The following is a 15,449-nucleotide window of genomic DNA, read 5'->3' as shown; positions in this document are numbered from 1 at the left end:
TTTTTAAGTGACATCAGCTAGTTTTTCAACAAGAAAAGTTTGACCGAATGTGGCTAAAACCTCACTTGGAATTCACAAGTTCAAGTTGTCTCCTGAGATCCCTGCAGACAAAATCCTCCCGTGAAACCTAGAAGGTAGAATTCCCACTCAACACATTCAATGTGTGAAGTTATCCAGTGCATCTGCACGTCTTGTTTTTTGTTATTGCTGAAAGTAAGTGTTAGACGCACTCTTGCTTTATTTATCTGATGCTTGTGCCCTTGAATAGATGTTAGAAAGATAATGTCAGAGTGAAAAAATGATTGTGCTGTTGCTGTATTTCTTTTGGCATTTGTTTGGAAAGACCAATTTTAGCACTTATCTTTCTCCACTGGGTTGTCTTCTACTGTTTATCACTAGGATGTTTATTGGCATTTCATTAATCTTGTTTATAATGTAAAAATTCTAAGCCATCAATTCAGAATTCTTTCTCTTAAATAGGGCAAATCCTTTGTGATTGGAAATGACCGATTTGAATTTGAAGCGTCTGTTAACAAATTAGCTAATGGAACATTCTCATTTGAGAGTCAAAAGGTCAGTGTGTTAAAATTGTCTTCAGTTCATTTTGTCCAGTTACAACACTGCCAGTTACACACAGTGTGCATACATGTGCAGATGTCATGTCAGCTGATCCATGTGGGAGATTAAACCATAATGGCAACATCTCATAGAGTCTCCATTGGCTAAAGTGCAAAAGACTATGATTTTTAACCACAGTTTTTGTCCCTAAAATCATATGTTGTTGTTTTTCCCATTATTTCTCTGTGGGTTCAGCTTATTAAGTTATTTAATTGTTCCGTATAGGAATTACCCATAGGAACTCTGGACCATTTTATGTAGGGATTGAGGAAAGAAGAGGTGTTATGTAGCCTGGTTAAGATGACTGAATAGGGAGCTAAGGAAAGTAACTTCTGAGTTCTCCCCTACCTGCAACTTTCCTTTGATTCAATTTGTCCATCTCTAAGAATGGGAAAAATTGAGATATTTTACTATTGCATCCTAGCTTCTGTAAAAAAACAAAACAAAAACAAAAAGTTTTTTAGCCCGTATACTGTATTGTAATTTAAGCTCATAGACACTGTTAAAACAAAGCCTGAGTAAATAAGCTTTCCTAACCTTACTGGCTAAGTTTTGAAGAAAGATGTCTATGCAGCATTTTGATGAATAATGTCCAAATGATTGGAACATGGCATTTATATTAATGTATGTGTGTTGTATGTTTTCTGTCTTTCACTGCTTGGGGCCTCTTGTCATGGCCACCATCTTCCAATGCAAGTAGCATTGTATGGGTCAAAGCTCTTTGTTTTGTTAGAGGGAGCAGGCTGCACTACTGAGTACATGTGGCCCCCATTGTCTGGCAGGAGTGTACTGTGTCCGTAATAATGATGTGCCTCCTTGTGTGGAAAAGAATTCATCAGGTGTAGAGCTGCTGAAAGTCTCTATATACAGTATTGTAGCTCCTTGAACACCCTATTGCTGTAATATATTTCACATCAGTGAAAATTTAATGATCCCTTGACAATTTGGGTATTTTTCTTCCTTGACCCTTACCAGGTTCTGATTGCTGTAGATTAGATTTATTACCAAAATTTTCCCTGAGTATATTTGAACAAGAATACACAAATAGAACATAAATTTGGAATGTTTTAGGTTGTTTTTCTTTCTTCATTCTTTGCATTAAGAATTGTAGGACAAGAAAATTATCCATGCTGATACAGATATATTATCATATTTTTCTAGTTTTCCTACAGTGCAAATGAAACTCTACCACTTGATTTATCCATTAAAACAGATGGGGTCAAGATTGACAGCAACCTGACAGGTAAGTATGAAATATGGGTTTACCAATAGGGAAACTACCATATGTTGAGATTTATTACTATAATAAATTTTGTCGCTTTGAAGATAATATTAACATTTCATGTTTTACAGTTTGGGGTGAATCATTTAATTGTATATGACTTTATAACCTCCTGAATTAACTGTCAATGTTAGCATCTTTAAAAATGCCTTTAACATATAAACTATTTTCAACCTTTGGTTCTGCTTTGAAAAGTAATTCTTTAAAAATAGTACTGTGAGCCTTATTGTTATCATGTAAAATTGTAATTTGTTAAAATCTTTAAAATTCTGTAAGTTTAAAAAAACTTGAATTTAGTGCCATCTCTACAGACTGGGATTTGGTCTCAAAACTATACCCCAGATCATCACTAATACAGTCTACAGTCTTCCTTTGTTTTGGCAATGAACAACCACAGATATATTCAGTGTGTTTTCATCTCATTATTTTATTCATTTATTTCTATGGCAACAAAAACTGTGTTAAGTAGTTTACAGGAAAAAGATTGGTTCCTGCCATAAATTGCTTGTTTGTTTATTTTTGCAGCTCTTAGTTCATAATGAAGTAAATGTCAATAAAATCTTTGGCCCCAGTTATGCCCTGTCCTGGCAACCCCAGTGAAATCATTGGGAGCTGGTTCACCCACATAAAACAGTTTTAGGTTTAGGACATAATGCATATCACCTTGCATCCTCAGGCAGAGGATATTTAGAGTCCTTTCAAGAGTTTATATAGGCAAAAATGTCCCTCTTGGGAAGTTGGTGTGTATGTTATTTTAAGTCAGCATCAGAGACTGATGAGTTATATGGCCATGGAAAAAAACACATTATTTTTGTATGCATAATAATAGTTAAACTGATCCTTTATAGGCAACAGAGAGACATGGGTTTTAAAATCAATTTTCCTTTGTTGGCCTTGCAGTACTGAGAACACTTGATGCTTCATGCCAGGTTGCTCTAATGGCAAGATCATGTTATAATGATACAGCATCATAATCTCCATTCCAAAAAGCTGTGATGTTAAAAATATAGAATTTTAGTAGGAGCTTGCACAGAAAAGCTAAGCTGTTATTCAGATACAGATTTACAACACCACAAAGGGGAGACTGAAAAGTACAAGCAAATAGCTTTTCTCTCTCCTCCACAAAATGTTTTTATCCAAATTCTCCCTTGCCTTAAAATTTCTTTGCCATCTGAAATTCACAGTATAATGGTCTTTATGCACCTTAAAATGAATTGACTTTAGATATTTGGGAGCTGCTGAGAAGCTACTCAATTATTTCAATTCTGGCACTTTTGAACTCACCAGTAAAAGAATCCCTTCATTGTATAAAACACTTAGTGAATACTAAGTTAAGAGAGCATTTTACATTTCAAACCTCTGGGGTTTCTGAACAGTATGGAATCCAATATATCCCTTTTATCCTTTGTCCTTTTTATCAATGATTCCACAGCTGGTATCTAAGGGTGATGGATAAGAGTCTAAACCTAATGTGACTGGCTTGCTGCCGGTACATTTAATGAGTTGATCAGTGAATGAAGAAGACTGCTTAACACTTTAAAGCTCTAGCTCTGTGTTGCTTCTGTGCATCTGGATGCGAGAGGGCCAGCAAGGTACTGCAGTAGTAACTTTGTTTCCAGGAGAGGGGAAGAATATGGAGGCTAACAGAGTAATTCAGTAAATATGTTCCCTCATTTTGCCAGATTGCCATGTGGTAGTGTGGGTGAGTATTTCAGGGTATGGGTACAAAAAGGGAGGATTTGTTTAAAAACACTGGTTGTTAAAGTTCCTCTGCAATCTCAGTCTATTACCAATTTGGGTGCTGGATTAGGAAAGCAATCTGTTTCATATTGCAAATTGCTTTCACAAAGAAATGGCAAAAGCTTTCCCTGCTGCTCCTTGTGCAGTCTGTTCCAAGGATAAAGGAAAATGTTAACTCTGGAGTGATCAGACTAGCTCCTTCCTTTAACTAAATCATTCTGTAAAAATCATGTACTGGTGGGATCAATTAATAAAAATCCTCCAAGTCACTTGCCTGCGTCTTCATGATGTCTGTGCCACATGTGGTCAGTCCTACTTTCTTGCTATCACAGGATGGCTCAGTGCTCCTAAAAGGCAATGAATCTATCCAACCTAGATAGAAAGAGCACTCCTCAACCAAGAGTTGACTGTGACAGATACCAGCATCAAGTCCATCCCCCAACACCCTGAAAGGAGATCTCTTGCCAACACTCGTATCCTAGAAAAAGTCTGGCATGCCATCAAGGAAACAAAGAACTATAAGGTAATTGGACTGGATGCCATTACCTGGTGAAATCTACAAATGAATGGCAAAGAGCTGGTACTGAGACTCCACACATGTATTCTTTGAATTACTCAAAGCAACCATCCTTGCCGTTCAGTATGCCAGTGACCATGCCATCCTTATGCACATTGAGGAAAACCTCCAGGCTGCGCAGGATCTTTTCAGAGAAGCCTACCAAACTTTGTGCCTCTCTGTCAACATAAAGAAGACTGAAGTGCTCTGTCAGCCTGCCCTGGGCCATGAATGTGACTCCCCCCCCACACACACACACACACACTCAAATTACCATCAACGCTAGGACCTGGGAGGTAGTCAAGCACTTTCCTTACCTTGGTAGCCATCTCTCTTAGAGTGAAGATTGATGAGGAGATTTACCATAATTTCCCTCCTTTGGGAAAGTGCTTTGGCATGTCTTTCTTCACTGTGATCTCTGGAAAAACGCCAAAATCTAGGTCTATAATGCAGTCGTCATCCCTGCTCTCCTCTACAGATGTGAAACATGAGTGACCTATCATCATCATCTGAAGAACCTGGAGAGGTCTCACCAATGATGCCTCAAGAAATTCCTCCACTGCAAATGGGAAGATCTCCATGCAAATGCCAGCCAGCATCCTTGCTAAAACCAGTGTTACCAGCAGTGAGTCAGTGATCCTCAAGCACCAGCTTCTCTGGAACAGACACTGTGTGCAAATGAATGCTTGACTCCCAAAACAAGTGCTTTACTTCCAGCTTAGTAACATCCCAAGACATCACAGTGTCCAGAGGAAACACTAAGGACACATTGAAGGTATACTTAAAGAAAATGGATGCCAACTTCAAGAATTGGGAAGAGCTGGCTGCCAACCAAGTGGTGCCACAACCTCAACAAATCAACAGCCCATTTCAAGGTAAAGCATCTTGTCTTCAAAGCAGAGAAGAGAGAGCAGAGGAAGGAGAAGGAGAGGAATACCAGCCTGAAGCCTACTGCCTCCTACAGAAAGACCTGCAACTTCTGTGGGTGGATCTGTGGCTCAGGGATTAGGATCTTAAGTTGCCTCAAGGCCCATCAGTGAGCTGTGAATCAAGGGATTGCTGACAACTAGTACTAAAAGCTTCTTCAGTCTGGAATAGACCCATTTGACACCAGTGTCACACTATCATCTTGAAATCTAGTAAACCGTTTTGTTGATAATGCACAAGCATAAAGTCTGCTTCTTTTGCACTCAGTGGCAATAACTCTTCAGAGTTATTCATCATTTTGGGTAGGGGAGAGCAGCTGTAGTGTGTAGCACCACTGTATCCTTCATGCTTGGTAAAAGAATAAGAGTGGTGATGAGAAAAATAATGAATGGGAACATATGACTTCACTTTACTTCTCCAAATGAATGGACAGTGACATAGGAGGAGTGGTTGTTTCTCAAGGGAGCGATCCTCAATGCACAAGCTAATCTATTCCATCTCAGAGGAGAGGCAGCAAGAGGCCACAGCAGTCCCCCTGGCTCTCCAGGGACCTAGCAGACCTCCTGAGGCTAAAAAGAAAGGCCTACACAGGATGGAGATTAGGATTCACCTCCAAGGAGGATTATTCTGCACTGGTCCAGTCCTGCAGGGAGCAAAACCAGGAAAGCCAAGGCTGCAACTGAACTCCAACTAGCTTACAGCATCAAGGACAATAAAAAGTCCTTTTTCAGTTATGTGGGGAGCCACAGGAAAAGCAAGGGCAACATTGGGCCCCTGCTGAACCAGATGGAACAACTGACACCCAGGGAAAAGCCAACCTATTAAATGGGTACTTTGCATCAGTCCCATGGGACACTCATGCCCACTACGGGACAGGGAGGTCCGGGTGAGGGAAATCCCCTGCCCTCCATTAATGCTGACCTCGTAAAGAACACCTTGAGAGGCTGGATACCTTGAAGTCAGCCGGCCCTGACAATCTACATCCCAGGGTACTCAAGAAGCTGGTAAGCATCATAACCTAGCCCTTGGCATGGGTCTTGGAGAACTCCTGGTGCTCTGATGTAGTGCCCAAAGACTGGAAGAAGGCCAATGTGGTGCCTATCTTCAAGAAAGGGAGGAAAGTGGATCCGGCAGACTATAGGCCTATCAGCCTGACTTCTATCCTAGGGAAGATCTTAGAAAAGTTTATTAAAGAGGCCATCCTTAACAGAGTAGCTGACAGCAGTATCCTGAGGGATACCCAGCATGGGTTTGTTGCAGGTATGTCTTGCTTGACCAACCTCATTTACTTTTACAACCAGATGACCTATCACCTGGACAAGGGAGAAGAGATTGATGTCATATATCTTGACTTTAAAAAAGCCTTCAATCTGGTATCCCATGATCACCTCTTGGCGAAACTGGCCAATTGTGGCCTTGGGTCCACCACGATCTGCTGGCTGGGAAATTGGCTCCATGTTTGGACCCAGAGGGTGATAATTGACAGAAGTCAGTCATCATGGTACCCTGTGACCAGCGGGGTCCCCCAAGGCTCTGTCTTTGGACCCATATTGTTCAACATCTTCATTAATGATGTAGACATTGGAGTCAGAAGCGGACTGGCCAAGTTCGCTGATGACACCAAACTTTGGGGCAACGCATCCACACCTGAAGACAGGAGGGCAATCCAGGCTGACCTGGACCGGCTCAGCAAATGGGTGGAAGACAACCTGATAGTGTTTAACACTGAAAAATGCAAGGTTGGGAGGAAAAACCTGCAGCATCCTTATAGGCTTGGCAGTGCTATGCTAGCTAGTACCATGAAAGAAAGAGACTTGGAGGTCATCATTGACCACAAGGTGAACATGAGCCTGCAATACGATGCTGCAGCTAGTAAAGTGTCCAAAACGCTGGCTTGCATCTATAGATGCTTCTCAAGCAAATCCCAGGATGTCATTCTCCCCTTGTACCCAGCCTTGGTGAGGCCACAGATGGAGTACTGTGTCCAGTTTTGGGCCCCACAATTCAAAATGGATGTGGAAAAGCTTGAGAGAGTCCAGAGAAGAGCCACATGCATGATCAGAAGTCAGGAAAACAGACCTTACGATGACAGGCTGAGAGCCGTGGGGCTCTTTAGCTTGGAAAAGCGCAGGCTCAGGGGTGATCTGATGGCCACCTATAGGTGTATCAGGGGTGATCACCAGTATCTGGGGGAACGTTTGTTCACCAGAGCGCCCCAAGGGATGACGAAGTCGTACAGTCATAAACTACTGTGAGACCATTTCAGGCTGGACATAAGGAAGAATTTCTTTACTGTCCAAGCCCCCAAGATCTGGAACAGCCTGCCATCGGAGGTGGTTCAAGCACCTACACTGAACACCTTCAAGAGTAAATTGGATGCTTATGTTGCTGGGATCCTATGACCCCAGCTGACTTCCTGCCCTTTGAGTGGGGGGCTGGACTTGATGATCTTCCGAGGTCCCTTCCAGACCTAATGTCTATGAAATCTATAGTAGCATCCTAGAATTACCTTTAATGAATTTCTATACATTTGTAGAGAAAAGCAGCAGCAATAGATTTTTAAAGTGCTAGATCGTAGACATTGCCAGACCTCTAGGACCTAGGATGGTCAGTATGTGACTTGATGGGGAAAATTGTATTGTGGAAAAAAGATCAGCTCGATTCCAGAGTGTCTTTCCCATTCTGTTTATTGAAATTCCTTGGCTGTATTTCATCTCAACAAGGAACCTTCCTCAAATGCTGTCATTGCCAAGTTACTTGGTAAACTGACTAGCAGGCTAATCACCTGCTCTACTCTTCTGAGATGCTGTTGCCCTTCTTCAGCCTATCTGATTTCTTCTATGGTAATCATTGAGCATCTATCCAAAAGTTTTCAAACAAATCTGGCCTCTTCTTGTGATGGTATGCTACTCTCCTATATCTCCTAAGCCTCACTTGTAGCTGGAAAAGATTATTTTGCTTAGGGAGTGTGCATCACACCAGAGACATAGCTCTGGAACTTTATCTTAACCTGATTGAGACTGTTGGTTCATGGTTCATCAATAAAAGCAATGTTGTTCAGTAGGCAGCATGACAGCTCTGTTACGGTCTCCAAAGGGACGGTTGGCTTTTCTAGTTGCTAGGTAAGGAACTGAGATTTAACTGCAACTTCATGCTCAATTGATGCAACTCAAAATGAAAAAAGAAATGGAATACAAAAGCTGCATAGCCCTTAAATGAATACTGGTTTGGTAAACAGATATCACTGGATTTTAGGAAAAAAGTCATGCTGGACATGTCTACATGAGACACTTGGAGCACAGTAGACTAATTCTACTGCTTATTAGCATGGCAGACAAAACCCATGCCAATGAGCTAATTCACAGTAGTGTACTGTGCATTAGCATCACCTAAAATGCGTGTGTTGGCACTACTGCACAGTAGTGTTCGTTATGGCACATTTATTTTGTACCTGTCCTTACCATTAATGCATGTGTAGACATGCCTGCTTTTAGTCTAGAAAATCCAAAATGGACTGCTCTTACCCTATCACGGGGGTACTGCACTGCTCAATTCCCTCCATAATAAAGAAAGGGACATTTTCCTTAGGACTCTAGAATATCACTCTGTCTGAAATGGTCTGGATTGTTCATTTTCAGTACATTGATGGACCTGTTTGTTTCAGCTAGCATTTGAATAGCTGTGTAGGGAGCATTTAGTACTTAATTATGAGCCCCAGCCATATATAATGGATGTTCAGATTGAAAAGTATTTGGATTGGTAATTCTAAATAACTGGTAGCATTTAACGCCTGTGTATATCTGGTATATATTCAGTACTCAGTTGGCAGAAAGTAAACATATTTGCCTTGTTCTGTATTAATGTCTTCATATGGATAAATACAATATGTAGACTTGAATGAAAGGGAAATTCTGGATATACCACTACAGCTTTGGTTTCCCATGACAGTTGAATGAGCATACTCTTCAACTGCCTCTCGTCAGTGCAGAGGCGGAAAAGGATCTTGGAATTGCTATTGATGCCAAAATGAACATGGGCCGGCAGTGTAGGGCTGCAGTCAGGAAAGCCAACCATACCTTGTCATGCATCCACAGATGCATCTCGAGCGGGTCCAAGGAGGTGATCCTCCCTCTCTATGCAACAGTGGTCAGGCCACAGCTGGAGTATTGTGTCCAGTTCCGGGCGCCGCAGTTCAAGGGGGATGTGGATAACATGGAGAGGGTCCAGAGGAGGGCCACTCGCATGATCAGGGGACAGCAGGGCAGGCCCTACGAGGAGAGGCTACAGGACCTGAACCTGTTCAGCCTCCACAAGAGAAGGCTGAGGGGGGATCTAGTGGCCTGTTACAAACTAGTCAGAGGGGACCATTGGGGGAGTCCCTGTTCCCCTGTGCACTACCAGGAGTGACTAGAAATAACAGTCACAAGCTGGCAGAGGGTAAATTCAGATTAGACATCAGGAGGTGCAACTTCACGGTCAGGGCAGCTAGGATCTGGAACCAACTTCCAAGATAAGTGGTGCTGGCTCCTACCCTGGGGGTCTTTAACAGGAGACTAGATGAACACCTTGCTGGGGTTGTTTGACCCTAGTACTTTTTCCTGCCATAGCAGGGGGTCGGACTTGATGATCTGCTCAGGTCCCTTCCCACCCTACCAACTATGAAACCAGTAATTGAATTTATACTATAGATTTATAAATCATTTTATTTCTTCAGTGACTTTGTACAACTGCTCTTCTGGCCGGAGCGACTGCAGCTTGTGTCTTGCAGCTGAGCGTGATTACAGGTGTGTGTGGTGTGAAGAAGATGGCAAGCCAAGCAAGTGCATTTATAAGGAACTCTGTAATACTGTTGCTGCTAACACATGTCCTCCTCCACACATTACTCACGTAAGATTTTTTTTCCCTGCCTACCAGTATATTGACTTTTCGTAAAGAAATATCTGAATATGTTGAAAGGGACTGGTTGGGTGGAGGGGACAGGGTGCACATTCTGAAACGTCAAGCAAACTTCCAAAGCAGCAGCTAGAAGATGATATCAGTGTGGAAGATGTGTAAGACCTCTCCTATTGAGAGGCCCTTCATCTTTCATGTTCTTTAAAGCCTTGTGCTACTGTGGTAGCAGTAAGCATTTAAACATGTGAGTAGATTACAGAGAGTTAATACGAGTTTTTACTAGTGCAAGTTGTTCCCTCCCCACTAAAGTCTGTTCTACCCAAACTACTCTTCAGCAACTACATGACAAGAAAGCTTGAAACATAAGTTTACCAAAAGAATCAGAAAGTCTGAGCCTCCCAATAAGTGTTCAGAGTTCTGATGTTGAGTGGATGCTTAGGCTAAATTTGAAAATCTAGCACTGCTGGGTCTGTTCTGTCTTACTTCCCATTACAAAAATAATTCATGTGATCCACAGCCACTGCAGCCTCCTCTCATATTATTAGTAGGTAGGATCTGCTGATAACAGAACCTTCAGTTCTAGGTCTCTGTACACCATTTCTGTGTCCTAAAGTGTACTGTGAATTTGACACAAATCTCCAAAGCTGAAAATAATGATAAAACCAAAAAAATATATGAAAGATGGCTAGAAGTGCCTCTACAGAATAGTCTTGAGAGAAATCCCAAAGTTTGGGGCTTTCAATATATGGTATATCGCATGCTTTAAATTAGAATAAAATTATAAACAGGATAAATGTTAACCTGGAATTATATATATGATGATAGTCATAGTCTGTTGGGGGCTTTTTTCTTTTGTTGTTAGAAGTATGAAATCTACAGCAGGTTACTATGGGTTGTATAAATCAACTTTGATCTTAAGATATAGAAATTTCTTAGCCTTTCTTTTTCTAGGAACCATATAATAAACCTTATTTAATGCTAAGGTATTGACAGCAATTAATATCAAGTTAAAATTTAAGTAACAGGAACACAGCTACTGTTAGTTTCAAATTTGCTTTCTATTTTTACCCATACAGATTCAACCAGAGACTGGACCACTGAGCGGTGGAATTCTTTTGACCATAATGGGATCTAATTTGGGTATAACAGCAGATGATGTCAAAAGTATAACAGTAGCAGGAGTAGAATGTATTTTTAAAAAGGAATTCTACTCTGTTTCCACTAGGTAATTGTTTTCTATGATGATTTTTATGGGGAGAGGGATTATTTGTACAATTACTGGAAATATTAATAGGAGGAAGCAATGCACTATGCCTCAAATGCTTGTTATTGACATTTCTGAGGATTTGCACAAAACCAAGTTTTGCACTTCTGCACAATAACAAATTATAAAAACAGCATTTTCCTTTATGATTAGGGCATTTTGTTTGAAAAGCTGTCATGAATAATTGCTGCATATGTCTGTAAACTATTTATTTGTTTTCAAATTAAACGCATCACTGTCAGTCCACACTTTAGTGAACAAATAATTTCAGGAAGTGGTATGTTTCAAGATCACTTGATATAAAGCATTATACAACAGCTTAGATGGCATTGTTAATAGGAATTTAGCATTTCAAGCAGTGCCATTGTCACCTGTCTCCAATCAAGTGAGTTCTGATATTGAAAGCTACAAGTTCTTCTGAAAGCATTATTTCTTGTCTCTTCCTAAACTTGATGCAGCTTCTAAGAATATAGTAGACAGGATAAGAAACAAAGCATAGATTACAACAGCAATACACATGCCAAGACTTGCAAGAATTTGGAAAATGTTGTCCATATGCCAGGACCCAGATAGATAATTCTGGAGTCATTTGCAGTGGAACTTGACAACCCTTTATTTAGGCCCTAATTTAAGTTCATTGTAGTTGTAAAAGTGTGGGGAGTTTTTAATTTTCTTAGGCAATAGTGCATTGTTTAAAGAAGAATAAGAATCATTTTGAGATTGGAAGAGCAAATGGTAACCAAAAAAAAAAGCTCATTTTAGTAGGTCCCATCATAAAAAGCTCTGCCAGTGCACAGCCTGTAACAATAGCATACATTCGCATCCTGCTTTGTTACTAGAGCTACACTGTTTATTTTTTTTCTGATTTCAGAATTATTACTTTAAAGAATAGTTGAGTAGAACATAAGAAACCCATTTTCCACTCATATGTGCAATAGAATAAATTAGAACCTGTGGCTTGTAATTAAGTGTCCGCTAAGGTTTTAAAACAGAGAAGGAAACAAAGGTGTGGGGGGGGCAGGGGTTGGAAGGCTGTTGTATCATTCTGCTTTTACTAGTTTGCATTTAGCCCATCAATAATGATCACAAGATTGCTGCCATTCAAAGGGTACTGAGTCTGACTTCTGGTAGATACGGAACTGAAATATTTGCATATACCTTAGTGGTGGTCACTTCAGTGTTCAAAGTATATTGTGGAAAAAGGGAAGCTTGCCCCGTGCATGTGCCACATGACAGCTAAGCAAAGATATGACTTTCTGGTGTGGTCAAGCAGGCACCTTCTGCATGCATTTAATTCACCTTTTTAGTTGATGAGTGAAAAGTTATGCAATTAAAGATAAACCTGCATTATTTCTGACTAGGATTGTGTGTCAAGTTGGAAGTGTGACAGAAAAATTGCACGGTGAAATTGAAGTTGATATAAATGGAAAACAAGGTAGATCAACAAATGAAGTGCAATTTACATACCAAGTAAGTACCCTGCTTTATTCAACATACAGCATGCATCTGGTTTAAAATGCATCATTAGGACAAACACGGGTGGTTGTGCTCATAGCTTTTATTCAATCAACAGCAATGTCAGTGATTATTCATTCAAGTATAGTGGAAAATGCTTATCTCTTACAACTTACTTTCCCACAGGACCAAAAATATTTCCAGAATAGCAGGTACAAAGACTCAAAATAGGGCAATGGTGTTTGCAATTCAAAGAACAAATAATGCACCTATGGTTGTAATGAACTTAGCATTTGTCAGTGCTGAGAAAAAGAGCATTGAAAAATAAGACATTCTTCAGATGCATTGTAATTGCACTGGGGGTTTTTATCAGTGTATTTAGATTAGCCAGTATTCTTAATCATGAAAATTAATGTGTAGCCATGGAAGAATAAGTAAGGATGCTGCGTATTTTAATCTCTCTATATTTTTCATCAATTTGGTTCATTCAAAAGTACAGCATACACAGAAATAAGTAGTGCCACTGCCAGCATGGTGTGCAGTCATATTAAACATACAATTTACTTTTTATTGTCACCATGCCAGAGGACAGTCTCAATTGCATCTTAATTGCTATGCCCCAAATGTGGTGGTGTTGCAGCCTGTGGCTTTAGCCACCAGACCCTGTAGATGCTGGTGGCCTCAGTTGCATCTGTGTGGTCTTTGGAAGTTAATAGGGAACTATTGTCACTGAGAGATTTAAATAATACAGTTGTCAGATTTGATAGTTTAATAAGTAAACCTATAAAACACAGCATGTGGAGATTGAGCTAGCTTACTGAATTTTACTACAGTCTGTTTTCCTGAAGCAGTTTTAACTTCATGCTACTTGTTAACACTTAAGTTCCCTTCCCTCTCAAGGGAAGGAATGGAGCTAGATCGGTGGTGATGCTAGGATAACAGCTATGGAATGTCCTTATAGGGCAGAAAAAGCTAGTCACAGCCAACTTTTTCCAGGGCTTCCAGCCACAGACCTTCTCCTAAGACATGCTTTTGTGAGAAATAAGACGTCTACTTTTTTAAGCAGAAAAGCACCTCAACTCCTTCAATATCTCATTGAAGCTTGTTTTTCCATGAACCTCTTTGCACTGATCCTCCCTCTCCATCAGTTTCCAAAAGTACCAGGCCCCATTTTTTGCTTTTCTGTTTGAGCTGTGTTAAGGTCTCTGGAACAGGGACTATGTCTGTTAAACTTAAACCAGGCAAGAGCTTAGCAAGAACTCATTGTGTCACATGACCTTTACACTGATACTTCCATTTGACTTCTGGCAGTAAAGCATTCCCTGATCTTTCATAATATATCTTCATACAGAAATGAAATAGCTTATTGAAGGGAAGGCTTACCCATCCACCTATGCTCAGAAGACCTTTTGTCTAAATTCTTCAGAAGAGTTCTGAGCCAATTCCCACCCCCCTCCGATCTGGTGGAAGAGATGGTCTGATGACTTAGCTCTCTTAGTGCTAAAAAGACTGCTTCCTACGTGGGTCCTGGGGGAACTCGATGCATGAATATCAGCAAAACACCAAGTTTTTGAAAACTGAAGCTATATTGTACCCCAGTCTATGCTTTTGGTTGGGGTTACAAGTTAAGGTTTTCATAGTATAATAAAAATGAGCAAGCTGTTCCTAAGAAGTAAGATTGTTTACTGAAAGAGATCTCTCCAGAGTGCTCTTATTTACATACCTGGAAATACAGTGCTCGCTACCTTAAAGATTCTGACACGGCTTCCTCTTATTTGTTTTGTCTTCACTCTTATTTCTGTAAGAAAACACAGCTAGCTTCTTACTGCAGCAGGAATAAAATCAGTACAAAAGTGTCACATGCATACATGCATCTACAAGTGTGGAAAGTCCTTATTGGCATAGCAGCAAAATATCAAAGCAGACAATCTAGTTAGCCAACATCACGGGTGGGTAGTTATTTCAGCTGGAGGGCTGCTTAATGAGTTTTGATGAGGCATTGAGGGCTGCAAGGGTAGCCCTGCCCCTTGACAGGTACCCTGCCCCCTGGTCACCATCTTGTGATCAGAAGTCCTGCCTCCAACCCCTGACCTTTGCCACCAGACATCTCTCCCCTTGCCCAGGAAGTACTTTGATTTGAGAGGGGAGGATGGGGTTGCTTGTATGCTGTGTGTGGAGGGGGAGAGTTGTGTTTGTGGTTGGGTATGGTGCAGGTGAGGTGTGTGGGTGTATGTGTAGGTGTGGGATGTGGGTGTTGCTGAGGTGTGGGGGTGGGGGGTGTGCATGGTGGTGGGAGTGGAGGTGTGTGGGGGGGGCATATAGATGGTTTGGGTGGATTGGATGTGTGCATATGGGGGGCTTCATCGCTGCATGTGGCTTCCCCTTGCCCACTCTTTGTGATGTGTGGTGGGCGTGGGGACAGGGAGCCAAGCCTGGCACTGCCTTCTCTGTTGGTCTGTCCCACACCTGCCCAGCGGGGCTGCAGCCAAGCCTCTGCTGGCTCCTGTTGCTGCTGCTTCCATTCCACGTGCCTGCCTGGCGGGGCTGCACCAAATGCACGCTGGCTCTACTTCTGCTCCCAGCCCACCTGCCTGTCCTGTGCCTGCCCAGTGGGACTTCGTGAAAAGCCAAGCTCCTTCACGCCCCACCTCCATCCACACGTTCTGCTGCCCAACCCTGCATGAGCTGGACCAAAGCAAGCTGCAGAAAGAGTC

The 15,449-nt window shown here is 41.4% G+C and overlaps 1 protein-coding gene across 5 annotated transcripts in view; it reads left to right on the top strand.

Annotated features, from left to right (window-relative positions):
* The window catches only part of PLXNB2 (plexin B2), a 350,959-nt gene that overhangs the window by 267,042 nt on the left and 68,468 nt on the right, over nucleotides 1–15,449 (top strand). For all 5 annotated transcript variants that reach the window (XM_090042147.1, XM_090042148.1, XM_090042149.1 and 2 more), the window contains exons 13-17: nucleotides 481–573; nucleotides 1,780–1,861; nucleotides 9,838–10,010; nucleotides 11,093–11,241; nucleotides 12,642–12,750. In XM_090042147.1, coding sequence (XP_089898273.1) covers nucleotides 481–573; nucleotides 1,780–1,861; nucleotides 9,838–10,010; nucleotides 11,093–11,241; nucleotides 12,642–12,750 — 606 coding nt within the window. The remainder of the gene's footprint in view (nucleotides 1–480; nucleotides 574–1,779; nucleotides 1,862–9,837; nucleotides 10,011–11,092; nucleotides 11,242–12,641; nucleotides 12,751–15,449) is intronic.

The sequence above is a fragment of the Crocodylus siamensis genome, chromosome 4 (genome assembly GCF_052110815.1).
Source record: "Crocodylus siamensis isolate JL-2025a chromosome 4, ASM5211081v1, whole genome shotgun sequence".
Classification (NCBI taxonomy): domain Eukaryota; kingdom Metazoa; phylum Chordata; order Crocodylia; family Crocodylidae; genus Crocodylus; species Crocodylus siamensis.
Note: the sequence above shows the minus strand (reverse complement) of the source record. Positions and strands in the feature narration are given on the sequence as shown.